Source organism: Sphaeramia orbicularis, chromosome 12, assembly GCF_902148855.1.
Source record: "Sphaeramia orbicularis chromosome 12, fSphaOr1.1, whole genome shotgun sequence".
NCBI lineage: Eukaryota > Metazoa > Chordata > Actinopteri > Kurtiformes > Apogonidae > Sphaeramia > Sphaeramia orbicularis.
The window spans coordinates 72,720,336-72,735,959 of NC_043968.1; the positions used below are offsets into that span (position 1 = coordinate 72,720,336).

Below are 15,624 nucleotides of genomic sequence, written 5' to 3' on the forward strand. Positions count from 1 at the left end.
ACAAATGTTTGAACATATTGGAGGGATTCCTCCCTTTTGAAGACATGGAAGCTTTGCAAGTGTTACCAGTCTTTTACACTGTCTTTTTCGACCGTTTCTCCCTCAACGCCATGTTGGCTACGTTCTGACCAAAACAATGCAGCGTACGCGTGACGTCATCGCGCATGCGCAACGAAGGCGGAATCGATAAGCAGAATGGTTAAGCAGGCAGGCAAAGGATTCCAAGGCATCGAGCTACTAGGATCCAGTTCTCAAAAAACAACCGGTTCTCGATTTCCATCCCTAGTCATAATGTCTGTTGGTTCTCTGAAGAAAAGAAATGGGCTTAAATCCTCCTATACACTGAACCAGAACAGAGACATTTGTTAATTTTCTTGAAGTGGCAAGAACAAGAACAAAGTCTGTTCTACCAGGACATCTCATACACAAGAAACTCAAGCTCAAAACTGATGGGAGGTCCTCCCCTTTCCCACATTAACCACACCCACTTCAAATTTCTGACCAATCACACTATAGTTCTCAGACACCACACGAGAGGAAAGTTCTGCCTGGATAGTTTGTTCAGAACAAGCTGCCAGAACTCTCAAACCAGGGCAGCTCTGGGAGCGAGTCAGACAGAGTATGTAGGAGGTTTAGATGCTCTTTTCATCCTGTTCACTACATTTATTAAAACTTTTAGATCCTTGAGGATCGTTAGAGGACTCTAGGTAGGAGTTTGTTGAGTTAAAGCTGCCTTTTATTTATGTATTCACATTTCAGGGTGAAACATGTTGAGAGAATTATCCTTTATAATGTTCAGCCTTTTGTTCCCTTTGTATCTGTGTATTTTAAAGTCTTTGTGTTTTTCCTTGTTAAAAATCCAGTGTTTGATTAAAGGAGATTCTTATCTTATTCTATTTTCAGATATTCGTAATTATATTTTCATTGGTGTATTTTGTGTTTTCTTTACTTTCTAATGAACGTAATAGAGCAAAGAAATTCTCCATTTTGTCATTTTATAACAGGTAGAATCCAGCCTTGAGGTTCCTACTGTGTTTTACCACCGACTAGTGTTATATACTATTAACGAAAAACACTGAACAGACAGACATGTTGTTTACTGCCTGTAGGTGAAGACAGGAGAGGGAGAGTATTTAACTGTATGCATTCTGCAAATTCACTGTCACAAAATACCATACAGTGAACCTTTATGAAGAGTACATGACAGCATCTGGATGTGATCTATAGACGTGTCAGCCCCGGTGACTGATGGTCAGTAACACGAAGTCAGAGAGGAGCCATTAATGAGCTGTAGGCTTCATTTAAAGGCCAAAGGGAGGGGAGTGTAAGCGTTACAGAGCTGGGATGGATGCTGCCACAGGCTTTGATGTTATGGGTCTTTTAAGGTACTGATGTTTTCTCTCTTTAATCTTTTAGGATGGTCAACAGCAGTCAGATAGAAACCAGCACCACCTCAGCAATAGACGCTCCATCTTCCATTTGCTCCTCCGTTTTATTGGACTCTGGCTTAGACTTGTCCAATAACAGGAAAGATGAAGGGAACCCCATCAACGAATTGCATAGAAGTCCAAGCCAGTTCCTGGAAGACAAAGAAATGCTCGACACCAAAAACGATCAACAGTTTGGCTGAACACATCATGGCCTCGTGGGACATTACTCTAAACGTTAGCATTGGGTAGGAGCAGCACTGAGCTAGGTGTTTAAATAGGATGTTAAAGGAAGCAAAAAGAAAAAAAAAGTGACTTCTTATGAGTTGGCGCATTCTTAGAGTTTAGGTGTTACATATGTAAGTATTAGGTTGTGCTGCATAAAACGGCTGAGCTCGTTAAATGGGCGGTCCCCTAGGACAGATATATTGGTAACCAATAGTGAACAGAACTCTTTATTGCTGACATTCTGGTCAAACCTACAATGAAAGATCCCACCTAGATAAAACTAAACTATTTATAAAGAGTGTTGTCCAAAATGATTAATGACTAAAATTAGCATTTTATTATTTGAAGCACCTTTTACACTCCCCCCTGCTGATCCAAGCAGGGGCTCTGTAAATGTACCTAAAAGCAAATGAGATATGAAAACGTTTTTCAGATGTGGCCCACTGTAGAGCTTTTTATGTTTCTTGTTGAAATTTGACGCTTTTTTTTTCATCTTAGACTTGTGTTTAATGTGTAGTGTTCCTTGCGGAAGAGTCGCACCTTATCTATTTTAGAAAAATCATATATAATTTTTACTTCATTCGTAGATACTATACTGACAGTGCCCCCCCCCCCCCCCCCCCAATGTTTGTAGCAAATTGCTATATTTTAGGTCCCGTATTATACTGCGTATAAGCCTTCACCCTGTGGCACCTTTCAAACCTGACTGTAATGTTCTTGTCCAGTTGTTTTAATCACAACATCAAAATCAACAACATTGGATTATCCTCCCTGTACTGTGACATAATATGTGTTGGTGGTCCAAAGCTGAGGTGATCCTCCGCTATAACAGAGAAAATATGTTATAAAGTGTCATAACTGTGCCCATATATGACACACAGTAGGTATGTGTTAAAATAAGAACATGACAACAGCAACATATTGTCTGTCATCACAAACATGAGGTTACACTTGTCTTTTCAGTGCAAAAATCTGCATTAGTGGACGCTGCTATTAAGTTTTGTTGATATAGTACCAAAATGAGTAGTTCAGAGGAAAGAGTGGACATTCTGGACAGTCTGGTGAAGGTCTGGTAGAATAGATGACAATGTGCACAGGATCAAAAAAAGCACCCGACTAAGTGTCCACCATGGTTCACTGTTGGGGCTAATATACAAGTGCCTTAAAATAAAGTTCTTTTAAAGATAATGGCTTTAAGACGAGAAACTACATTTAATCAGGAAAAGAACCAAAATTGAATTTTTGCTTCAAAAAACGATGGTTCCAGTCATGAAATTCACTTTGCCCCAAATGTGTCTAGGTGTTAGTCCATGCAAAGCACAAAATATTACACTCTTAAAAAGGATGTGTTTAAAACAGACACATGTTTACGCATCAATGGGAGAGATTTGTGTATTAATTTTGACACAGTGAATGTGCCAGGAAGGTTGTGTGTGTGTGTGTTATTACTACATTATGTGCTGTGTTTGGCTGCATGCACTGTGTCAAAAACACACTTTAAACCCTTGTAACACAGTTTAATCGGGATATGCGTACATGTTCCACATATTCCTTCAAAGAGTGTAATAAGATGCATTTTTTTCACTTATCTCTATAGATATGGTTATGACAATAATTTGGTTGTCATGTACATGAAGTGGAAATATTCATTTAATAAGAAAAGAAACGGCAACATCTTTATCCACAAAACAAAAAAAACATACCCTGTCTATTTCCTGGACTGAAATGCAGAACATATGGTATTCTGTAGGATGTTTTTCAGTTGTAGTTCCTGTGCGTTGTCTGAATGTGAGACTTTCAGCTCCAAATGACTGACAGGATGGCGTTAAGCATTTAAATCCAATCATCCCTTTAAAAACTCATGGACGCTACGGATATTTTTTTACAGTCTGTGGTCCTGTGGTTGACTAAAAAAAGGTTCTAGACGTTGCACTGAAAAGACAAGTGTACCCAGGACAGAGCTTGGAAATCATGTGTGTGTGCGTATGTACCATGTGCCACAGGGACTCTTAATGTGAAGATTTACTTTATAAAGGTGTCAAATTGCCCCAGATTGAGCCGTCGTAATTGTCATTTCTCGGAGATACTAGTCATAGTCTGCATTTGTGTGCTTCTTTTAAGACGAAGTTCTAGCGTTATTGTTGATATTGACAATAGGCAGAGATTGTATTTGTTGGAAGTTGCTGCTTGAATGCCCTGAAGCCTTATAAGAAAGAAATTGCAATTGAATCGAACTGGTGTCAAATTCCAATATGTCCAATAATCTGTGATAAACAGTCTAAAATAAATGGCTTATTGCTCAAATCTGTTGAAAGGAACACAATTAATATAACTGTGTTCTTGGTACCAAAATAATTACCAAGCTTGTTGTGTTTGCTGCTGTGATTGTATTTCCTGAACATTCAACCATTGATGGAAAATGGAAAATCTGGGTTTGGACCATAGAATTAGAGGGGTATGAGTAGAACCCAGGTGAACTACATGTTTGCAGCCATGTATAGAAAACAAAACTCCTTGTTAAGTGTTTGAACTGTGGTGTTTCAGAAAGGATAATTTTACCCTTGTTTTCCTTTAGGTGTTCTCATTTAAAAAGAAAAAAGAAAAAAAAAAAAAGACATGAAAAAATGTTAGAAAACCCCTCTGGGCTTTTTTTGAGTCCCCAATCTAACATTATTACGCTGTTGTACAATGTCTGGTTCCAATGAAAAATATCTCTTTTTTTTGTACTGTATTGGGAGTAACAGATAGGATGAGAAGTGTGGTTGTACAATATTTAAATCCGTCAATGCAAATGATTACAATCCTCTACTATGTGATGGCGTTTATTGTGAAGAAAGTTAAGTATAGCACGGCACAGGAAGAGATGAGAAAAAAAATAGTTCCTTTAAAAGAAAACCGCTTGGTTGTTGAGATTTAGCTGACTCGTGACCAGTCCCAGATCTGTCACTCCGGTACCTTCTATCCGTGAGAGGGTATTATCTCCGTACAAGCGGTCGACAACAGGTGGGAATGTAGCAGCCCCACGATGCTCCCGAGTCCTTATTACCTTTCAAACAGGTTGAGTTGGTGCTGAAATCTCAAAGCCGTTTCGTTTATCTTCTTCTGTTTTATAGGATCAGCTTGTAGCTTTTTCAAAGTAACCGTTTGAAAACTGTTGTTGTAGAAATAAGCTTTGCAAGGCAGCTTGTCACCCAGTTTGAAAACCCAGTGCAAACCGGAAGATGAATTGGGACAATCTGGGCAATGAAGCTGTCAAACCCAAAATTGTTTGTTGTTCTGTGATCATTTTAATAGAAAAATGACTATGAATCCCTCACTGTGGGCAGTCTCAAGACTGTAATATCCCCTCATTTTATCCAAAGTGAAGCCCCTGCTGATTACACACTGGATACTTGTATATATGTTTAGTTTGTTTACGATGCATTTCTCTTTTCAGACTGTTGTTTCCATAGTTTGACACTAGAATCTCTCCTTCTTGCCTTTCTTCCCATATAAATCTGATTACCTGATGGTGGGTTGTGATGTTGCCTAGAATGATTGTTTACAATTTTATTCCATTTATCTCTGGATATTCTGTAAATATTGTAATTCATTGTCTTTTTTTAACTTGATAATAAAGTTATCAGATAACAGTTAGCTATGTTGTCCTCTTCTCTTTAATTTTTTTTTTTTTTTTTTTTTTTTTTTTTTTTACTTGTCTTGTCCGGCATCCTAACAGCAGAGTGGTAGTCTGGCTCCTTTTGATGCTGAACAAATTTGCTTTGCCAAGGGAAACTTCATAAAGTATATGAGGCTCCCCTTGACATTCTACTGTGTTTATTATGAGTTTTGTTGAACCACATTTCGATGCCAGACCTGACATGGGGGGGGGAGCTGGAAAGAAGAAGGTGGCGAAGACCCTCACAAGAAAGTATCAACAATACAAACAGTAACAACCATGGTGATAATTTTAATGGTAACAATAACTACAACCAGAACTGAGTAAACTGAGCAGAAGAGAAAGAAAAAAAACACAAAACAAACAAAACTACAAAAAAAAAAAAAAAATACATAAGACCTATTAAATGATGAATATAAGAAAAGAAAACATGAACAGAATATCATACACCACATTCACCCTAATAATACCAGTAACAAGTAACCAGTAACTCTACCAGTAACTCTTTAAATTTAGGTAATATTTCCTTGGAAATGTACAGACACTGAATGAGGTTTGTAACATGTCACTTTGGTTCAGATGGTTGGAGTGTTACAATACTGATATATGTGTGCTTTTATAGCTCAACAACCGATAGAACATGAGCTAATGCGAAGGCGTGTGTCCGTCTTCGTTGTCATTGCCGTCGTCTTCATTAGCAACTTCTCTGAAGAAACTACTGGTCAGATTCATTTCAAAATGTATTTGTATCTTCCTTGGTACAATGTCTACAAAGTTTGTTCATTTTGATATTGGAATTTTTGATGAATTTTTGAAATATTAACCCTTTCATGCATGAATTATGAGAACCTTAGTCAAGATTTTTTTTTTTCTGGAGTGTTTTTATACCTCCTTAGGCATAAAAAAAATTGCGATTGAGTTTTTTTTTTTTTTTTCATGGAGTTACAAAAATGTCCATGCATTTAATTTTTTAAGTGAAGAAACATGTATTTAAAACCCAATATCAGAAAGTAAAATGAAAACAATGAAATAAAACCATTTTTAAGGCTTCTAATTTGATGTTTTTTCACATTTGAATCTACTCTAATGCTCGTATAATATTACCTCATACAATATGCAAAAAACAACTCTTTTTGTCCAACAAATAACAACTGATTTACACTTAAACATGTGACTGCAGATCAGGTTTATCAAGAACAGCAAAGTTATAGTAATGGTATGAATTGCAGTGTATTATGGGATGTTGCATAAGTGTCCACTGTGTTGGCTCATATGGAACTATAACAACAAAACCTATAAATATACAAGAGAACAGCTGGAGAAGGACTGTCCACTGTAGTGACCACAATGCATGAAAGGGTTAAAAATGTGCCTTTACTTATAATGGTCCATATTTTGGTGGTTTATAATATGTAAATGGTTACAGATGTCAATATAGTTACTACTGATCACTGATAGGAAGTCATATATGGACTTTACCTGAATTAGTTGAGTTCTCCTCCAGTGAAAGGGCACTGGAAAAAGTTAAAATCTTACCAAGTGTATTTTTCTCATTTCTAGTCAAAATATGTCATCACACTTAATATACGACAAAATCACCTAAAGAGTAACTTTTCAGTGAGATATAAGAACTGATTTTTAGACAATAGATCTTGAAAATCTTATTTCAAGAAATCTTACCAAGATAATTTTCACTTGTTCCAACAGCAGATTTGTTTTTTAATTAAGCAAAAAAAATCTAGAATTAAGCAAAAAAAAAAAAAAAAAAAATCTACCAATGGAACAAGTGAAAATTATCTTGGTAAGATATCTTGAAATAAGATTTTCAAGATCTATTGTGTAAAACCAAGTTCTTATATCTCACTGAAAAGTTACTCATTAATCGATTATGTCTTATTTTAAGTGTGATGAGATATTTCGACAAGAAATGACAAAAATACACTCGGTAAGATTTAGATTTTTTTTTTCAGTGTACCACCCACTTCTGTTGAGGGATTGATCTGCATCCAGATCCCAGGACTCTAACCCAGAGACAGAACCTGACAACCTCACACATTCAACTTGATATTGAGTCTTGATAGAACATGCCAGTGACATACAGGGACACTGGTCCTACTTTTTAAACATGTAATTAAAGCTTCAGACAGCTGTTATGGGGATCTTCCTCCACACACGTCAGAAATGTTTGAATAGACATTTAAGGTCTAGCCTTTCTGATAGAAACACTTAAACTAAAATATCCCCCATGTCCACTATGTGATCCTTCAGATCAGGGGTCATATCATCCCAATATGATCTGAAGTGGGCCTGACCAGTAAATTAATAACATAATAATATATAAATAATGCCAACTCCAGACATTTCAATATGTTTTATAGTGAAAAAAGTAAAATTACATTATGGAGACGTTTACATCTATAAACTATCCTTTTAAAAATGTGAATAACATGAACAACCAGGAAAAAAATAAAATTTATTAGGAAAAATAAGTGCAATTTTAACCATATTATGCCTCTGCTTTAAAACTTACATTACACAATGGATCTGCAAATGCACAAAATATTTGAGTAACTGGCAGAATATTAGCAAAATTGCACTTACTTCTCTTAGGACATTTCTGGTTTTTCATATTTTTTGTGAAAGGCTAGTTTGTAAATTTACATATTTTCAAGTAATTTCCCTTTTTTTACACTAAAACAGAGGGAAAATTTGGAATTGTCATTATTTGTAGGTTATTTTGATAGTATTTTATTGATCTGACCCACTTGAGTAGGGCTTTATATGGCCCCTAAAGTAAATTGATTGTTAATATCTTCAGTGTAATTTTTGCATTTCACAAATTCATTCTACAGGCCGGATTTGGCCCCTGGGCCGCATGTTTGACATCTGTGCTTTAGATCATTTACCAGTTACACATAATGTAACTGTATAATCTTTGTCATGTTGAGGAAAATCATTTGGACAATGTCCATACAAAGGGACTTCAAAAAGTTTGTGGAAAAAAGAGCATATCTTTGACACGGTTTCTTTTTTTTTTTTTTTTTTTTGACATGGTTTCAATCATATGGTCCTCAGTTTTACACAGATGGACTTAAAGGCTGGTATCACCTACATGGAGCATATGTTGAACAATGAATATCATAACTTAAAGGAGCAATATTTTGCTTTTTGAAATGAAATTATGTATTTTCCAACATTTCCCTGTTGTCTACACAAACTGTAAATGCTCTGTTTGGGTCTGAATTCTTTATTACTTCAACTCCACAGGTCCATCTTCAACCCAATTTCTGAGTAATGACACCAGAAAGGTGGTTTGGAGCACTGGCCCTTTAAATGCAAATGAGCCACTTCACATCCCACCCCCTCCAGGTTGTTGACCGTGCTTTCTGTCCCGTTCAGCCATTTTTGTTCATTAATAGAACCAACAACTGAACATTTTTGGTAATCGGCTCCAAGTCTGGACATATTTTCAGTTTTTACTTCAACCGCTGCTGCTGACAAACAATTATGTCGAACTCAGAGAAATGTTCATTAGAAGTCTTGACCTTATTTGTGCAAATGTCGAGATGTAACTAGTTATAGACGTAACAAATTAAGAAGGAATTGAAATGGGTTGTAGAAATCTACTTGATTTTTGCCCAAGTGAATGTAAAGATAGTTTTGCAGCACCTGGAGGGTTCAAATTCAAACTGTATGAACTATTAGGGTCCAAATACACAAATAAATGAACCAAAGACTAATAAAAGTGGGTTTAGTAAAATATGAGCCCTTTAAAACTGTTTTTTCCAACTGTCTTTTTCCCACTAACCTTTTGAAGACCCCTCATATATGCCTGATTTCCTGTTGCCAACAGTGCCACTATGACCATACCTCAGTATTGTTATCTAGATGTGTTCTGGGATGGACTCTATTCAAATATGAGAGGTTCAGGGCTGTTTGGACGACATACATCCAAGCAACAACTACTTCCTCAGTTTACGCAGTAGAACAGTTTCAGTTTCATGGAAGGTTTTACACAGCAGCTTTATCTGTTTCCATCATCACGGTCTGTAGACAACACTGACCACATCTGAAGTCACCTGACTGAAAGATGAAGAAGTGAGTTAAGAAAATCTGCAAAAATGAAACTGAAACTGTGTGACCAAGAGGCTTTATCGTACTTCTCATTGTGACATACTGTACATCTGTCACCTTTCATTCATGTATGTCAGGGCTGTCAAACTCATCTTGGTTCAGGGCCCATATTTAGCCCAATTCGATCTCAAGCGGGCCAGACCAGTAAAATAATGACTTAATAACCTATAAATAATGACAAATCCAAGTTTTTCTTTTGTTTTAGTACAAAAAAAACCCCCAATTAAATTATGAAAATATTTACATTTTACAAAAAAGATGTGAATAACCTGAAAAAACAGAAATTTAATTTGAAAAATTAGTGCAATTTTAACAATATTATGCCTTGACTTATTATTTATACATGTACATTACGCACAATATTACATAAACATTTGGTAAAAGGCAGAATATTGTTAAAATTTTGGAGTTTGGAGCTAAAATTTGAACAATTTCTACAATATTCCATCTCTTATTATTAACACAACTCCAGATCACAGTGGATCTATAAATGCACAAAACATTTAGAAAAAGGCAGAATATTGTTAAAATTGCACATTTTGGGTTGTTCATCTTTGTTTTTATTTATGTATTTATTTGCATTTTATCGTGAAAGAATAGTTTTGTAAATGTAAATATTTTCACAGTGTAATGTTATTTTTTTCACTTAAATTTTTTCCACATAATTTTTCACAAAGAAAATTTGTAGTTGTCATTATATATGGGTTATTGTGTTATTATTTTTACTGTAGATCACACTGGTCTGTATGTGGAACCTGAACTGAAATGATTTGGACAACCTTGACTGTTCAGGTTCATTTTTGCCCTTTCATCCTGTGGGCCGAAATGAAACCTTTGGCAGGCCAGATTTGGCCCCCGGGCCGCATGTTTGACACCTGTGATGTATGTGAAGCTTACCAAGACTAGAGACCAAATCCAATAAATTCAAATCTCATCACCATGTTTACATTTTTTTCCCCCAATTTTCCTGAGTTTTCAAGCACATTTAGGCTTCCTACAATGTGATTCCTTGTAAAAAGAAATAAAATAACATTAAAAAATCCTTTCAGTTCCACTGTGAGAACATTCTGTACTTTGTATGTATGTACTTTTTAAATTTTTCTGCAGATGTGATATCACGTAGTATCACCTCCTCATGTGTGAGATTCTGCATCTGTGGTGCTCTAAATTAGTCGATAGAGCACCAGAGCAGATGCCAGAGGATTAAAATTCACTTGTAAGTGCTAAGTGTATATACTTCAGTTTTCAAGGATATCGAAAATCTGATGAAACTGCTCTACAAAACTCAAGTGCTATCTGGTTTATTTATTTTTCCATCAGTATAATCCCTCTAATGCCTTGTTTCTGCTTAGTGATTCTCCTGTTGTTTATGTGTTTTGTAGGAGAGACAATATGGCTCAGAGGTGAAGACCACCACTTCCACACCTCTAAAGATAGGAGTCATGTGATCATCTCAGTGTTTATCCACTTCCTCCCAGATCCCACGTGGTGAATGTCAGAGCTGTGAACAGACATGCAAATTCTACAGAAGAAAAAGAAAATCATTTTCCTGCCTAAGACTATACTCTGTTTACTAAACTAAATGCCATGATGCGATTATAAATGTATCACTGTGGCATTACAGAGAGGCCTCGACCTGCAAATCATATTTTAAAGATTTAAGGGATAGAGCAAAACTGATTTAAAGTAAAGTTCACTTTTATTATCGCCATAAGGAAATTCAACCTCTATATTTAACCCGAACTCAGGGTAGTAATGGGATTGGAACTCCAGGTCTGTGCCAGTTCTATTCTATTCTATTCTATTCTATTCTATTCTATTCTGTTCTGTTCTGTTCTGTTCTGTTCTATTCTATTCTATTCTATTATTTTCTGTTCCGTTCCGTTCCGTTCCAATCTATTCTATTCTATTCTATTCTATTCTATTCTATTCTATTCTATTCTATTCTATTCTATTCTATTCTATTCTTTTAGAGTGAGGTAAACTGGAGGACACTAAGCCAACCTACATCACCATCTTTACAATCTGTTTCAGTGAAAATGAAATACAAAAACAACCCTTTTAAGTAAAATTATGACTTATATGACAATAACGATATCTGTCAGCATGATCATAAAAACGTTTTTATATAATTTTATTTTTTGAAGCCTAATTATGGTACAGTATTCATGACACATAAATACTGATGAGGAAGTTTGTTCTAGAGAACTATTGTTATTTTGTCTGTGTGAACTTCTGTTTTTTCTTTCCTTTGTTCATTTTGATGCATTTCTATGAATATGCATTTCTTTTGTACTCCTTTTATCTAAATGTTACATTAAACCCTAGAATATGTTACACCCCAGGACCATGTATTTGACAATAGCTCATGAGGTCAGTGATATTCGTGCCGAAGGGTGAACTGGGTCCATTTACAGTAAACATGCACCTCCTAGAAGGTTGGAGAAGTGGCTTGTGACTGTTAGGTCATGTGTTCGATTCCCGGGACTTGCAGAGAAATTGTTGGGTGATCTTGAGCCCTTGAGCAAGGCGTTTAACCCCCATCTTCTTCCTTGGTGCCTGACATGGCGGCCCGCTGCTCCCAGTCTGCAGTGTGTGGTGTGTTCTTGTATGTTCAGCTACTTCTGGGTTAAATGCACGGTTTCAGCTTCATGTCTACATGTATAATATCTTTAATTTGTTACAGGTTTTCCAGACCCAGAGCCCCCTACTGCCTGTTAGTACTTACAATAGAGACTAAATTATGACAAAGACAGGCGACAAAACCACAGTTTCCACCTTGTTCCTAAATCATATTCAGCTGTATTTTAAACATCACTAAAATATTATTTTGGCTGCAAAAAAACACAGATGAAGATCAGTTTTTTTCTTCCCTCTATCCTGCTTACACTCATTTTAACATCACATTTTGACAGTAACTCATACCACTTAGCAAAGACATTTGGTGTCAAATATATGGCCCGTGGGCCACAAGCGGCCCGCCAAAGGGTCCAATCTGTCCTGTGGGATAAGTTCGCGAAGTGAAACAAATTCCACTGAAGATATTAACAGTCAAGGGTGTGGAACTCATTTTAGTTCAGGTTCCATGTTCTGCTCGGTGTGGTCTAAAGTAAAATAATAACATAGTAACCTATAAATAATGATTTTCTTCTCGGTTTAATGTGAAAAAAATAATACTACATGATACCTATAAATAATGACAACCTCAAATGTTTCTCTTTGTTTTAGTGTAAAAAATAACATTCAGTTATGAAAATATAAACATTAACAAACTATCCTTTAACAATAAAATGTGAACTACCTGAACAAATGTAAAAACCTGAAATGTCTGAACAAACTTAAGTGCAATTTTAACAATATTCTCTCTGTTACTAAATGTTTTTTGCCTTAGTAGAGCCAGTCTGTAATGCACATGTAGAAATGATAAACCGAGGCATTATAATATATTTAAAATTGCTGTTATTTTCAGATTATTCACGTCTTTTTTTGTTTGGATAGTTTGTAAATGTAAATATTTTCATAATTCAATGTTATTATCATTTTTTTTTTTTTTTGTATTAAAATTGAAACATTTGGAGCTGTCTTTTTTTTTTTTTTTTTTGTAGGTTATTATGCCATTATTTCACTGGTCTGACCCACTTGAGGGCCTGAATGTGGAACCTGAAGGAAAATGAGTTTGACATTTCTGTTTTACACAGTCTGTTTATAACTCTTTATAAAATACTTGCGTCACACATTTAACTCTTTCATGCACACTGGTCACTCCAGTGGACAGTTATTTTACATCTGTTCTCTTGTATATTCATGGGTTTTGTTGTTTTAGTTCCATATCAGCCAACACTGTGAACACTTATGCACCATCCCATAATACACTGACATTCAAATCATTAATGTGTGTGACAGACTGCAGTGGGACGAATAAGAGTGAACGGTTGGATGTGAATGAATATTTTATATAGATAGACTTATAGAAATGCATTTTTTTTACTGTTTTTTTTAATGTTTTAGTTTTTATTAATGTCTGTTTTGGGTTTTTTTTTTTAATGAGAACATCAGCCGGTTCAGGGACTACAGGTGGAAATTAGCACTAGTGCTACAGCCTGGCACACTACATCTCTCCTTTTTAAGGTTAATGTATATTGTGCATTGTCCTTGTGTAAATAAATGAATAAAATGGAAAAAAAAAAAAAAAACTTTGCTGTTCTTGATAAACGTAATCTGCAGTAATATGTTTTAGTGTAAATTAATTGCTAGTTGTTATTAGACTGTAATTAACAGTTTTCTTACTCAAAAAGTTTATTTATTTTTGCATATTATCACCAGGAATTGAGTAGCAACTAGTATTTAGAGCAGGGGTGTCAAACATGCGGCCCGGGGGCCAAATCCGGCCCACCAAAGTGTTCGGTCTGGCCCCTGGGATGAATTTGTGAAATACAAAAATTGCACTGAAAATATTAACAATCAAGGATGTTAAAATCATTTTAGGTCATCTCAGTCGAAAGTGGATCAGACCAGTAAAATACTATCATAATAACATATAAATAATGAAAACTGCAAATTTGTCTCTTTGTTTTACTGTAAAAAATGTAAAATTACTCAAAAATGTTCACATTTACAGACTAGTCTTTTACAAAAAAAAAAAAAGTGAATATTTGAAATGTCTTAAGAGAAGTATGTGGAGTTTTAATAATATTCTGCCTGTTATTTAATATTTTGTGTATTTGTAGATCCACTGTGATCTCTAAGTTGTGATTGACATGAATAAATGATCAACTAAGGCATAATATTGTTAACATTGCACTTATTTTACTAAAGAATTTTCAGGTTGTTCATATTTGTTCATGTTATGTTCAAGTACAATTTGTAGACGTAAACATTTTAATTATGGAATTTTAATTGTATTTTTGCGGGTATTGTAGGATTTTTGAGCATAATTAAGTGTATTTTTGCGTGTACTGTAGGATATTTAAGCATATTTAAGTGTATTTTTTATTTTACGGAATTCACTTTTTTCACTCAAAAGTTCTTATCCTATTGTTTATATTATTTTACTGGTCCGGCCCACTTTATATCATATTAGGCTGTATGTGGCCCCTGAACTAAAATGAGTTTGACACCCCTGACTTAGAGTATAAAAAAATGTTAGAAAACGGCATTAGTGGCTTTAAAAGTGTTTTTATTTCATAGTTTTCCACACAGTTCATCACTTTCTGATAATGTGTTTTAAATACATGTTTCTTTGCTTCAAAAATCAAATGCATGATGTCCAGCTGAGTGGACATTTTTGTAACTCCATGAAAAATTTCAGTTGCTTTGTTTTTTTTTTTTCATGCCTAAAGAGGAAAAAAAATCACTCAAGAAAAAAAATATTGACTAAAGTTCTCATAATTCATGCATGAAAGGGTTAATGACATTTTATTACATTCAATCATAACTTAGACTTGTACAAATGTAGCCCCTTAAAGTGTTTGGACATGTTTTCTAATTTTCAGTGACACATCGGATTTCCTTTTTGAGACCATCCAAAGAGCCTTCGGAAAGCACAAATAATAGCCCCGATGCAGCAGCTTGTCCACAGGAAATAGCTTTGGGCTGAGAAGGCATCTCAGTGGCCTTCAGTGTGTTCCACCCTTCCACCCCTGTCTATCCTGTCTCTCCACTCCACTCCACTCCACACCCTGCGAGGAGCTCTGCTGACCAAAACCACAAAGCCTGAACATGCTTATGAGTCCGTGCTGGAGTATGTCCGACATGTGTGGGGGGTTGCGTTCATTAAATAATACACCCCTTTACAGCTGGAAACCACGAGTCATTGAGATCAGCAGGACACTCGGCTTTGCTTGCATGTGTCACTGCAGCTCAGAGTCAGAATCATCTATCTCTCCTCTCACTTGATTTCACATGTTTTCTGCATTTCCACTCTCGCCTGTTTTTCAAAAGAAGGCATGTCTTTATTTCGTATGTCTAACATCATCTCTTAAAAATATCTCCGAGTCACTGGGGATCAGACTGTAATCTCTGTGGCTCAGAGAGAGAAGGGGCGGGGGCAGAGGGGGGGGACGATGGCAGACTGACGACCCCTGGAGACAGGAGCAAGAGGCACAGCCAAAGAGGGGAAAGGAGGACACCACTACCTCTGCTGCTGCTGCTGCTGCTGCTGAGTGGAGCAACATAAGG

The 15,624-nt window shown here is 35.8% G+C and overlaps 1 protein-coding gene and 1 long non-coding RNA gene across 6 annotated transcripts in view; one reads left to right on the plus strand and one right to left on the minus strand.

Moving 5' to 3' along the window:
* znf462 (zinc finger protein 462) overlaps positions 1 to 5,291 on the plus strand; it is an 89,554-nt gene extending 84,263 nt beyond the window's left edge. For all 5 annotated transcript variants that reach the window (XM_030150994.1, XM_030150992.1, XM_030150993.1 and 2 more), the window contains one exon: positions 1,417 to 5,291. In XM_030150994.1, coding sequence (XP_030006854.1) covers positions 1,417 to 1,630 — 214 coding nt within the window. In that variant the 3' untranslated portion in view covers positions 1,631 to 5,291. The remainder of the gene's footprint in view (positions 1 to 1,416) is intronic.
* The window catches only part of LOC115430805 (uncharacterized), a 636,483-nt gene that overhangs the window by 14,745 nt on the left and 606,114 nt on the right, over positions 1 to 15,624 (minus strand). The window lies entirely within an intron of this gene.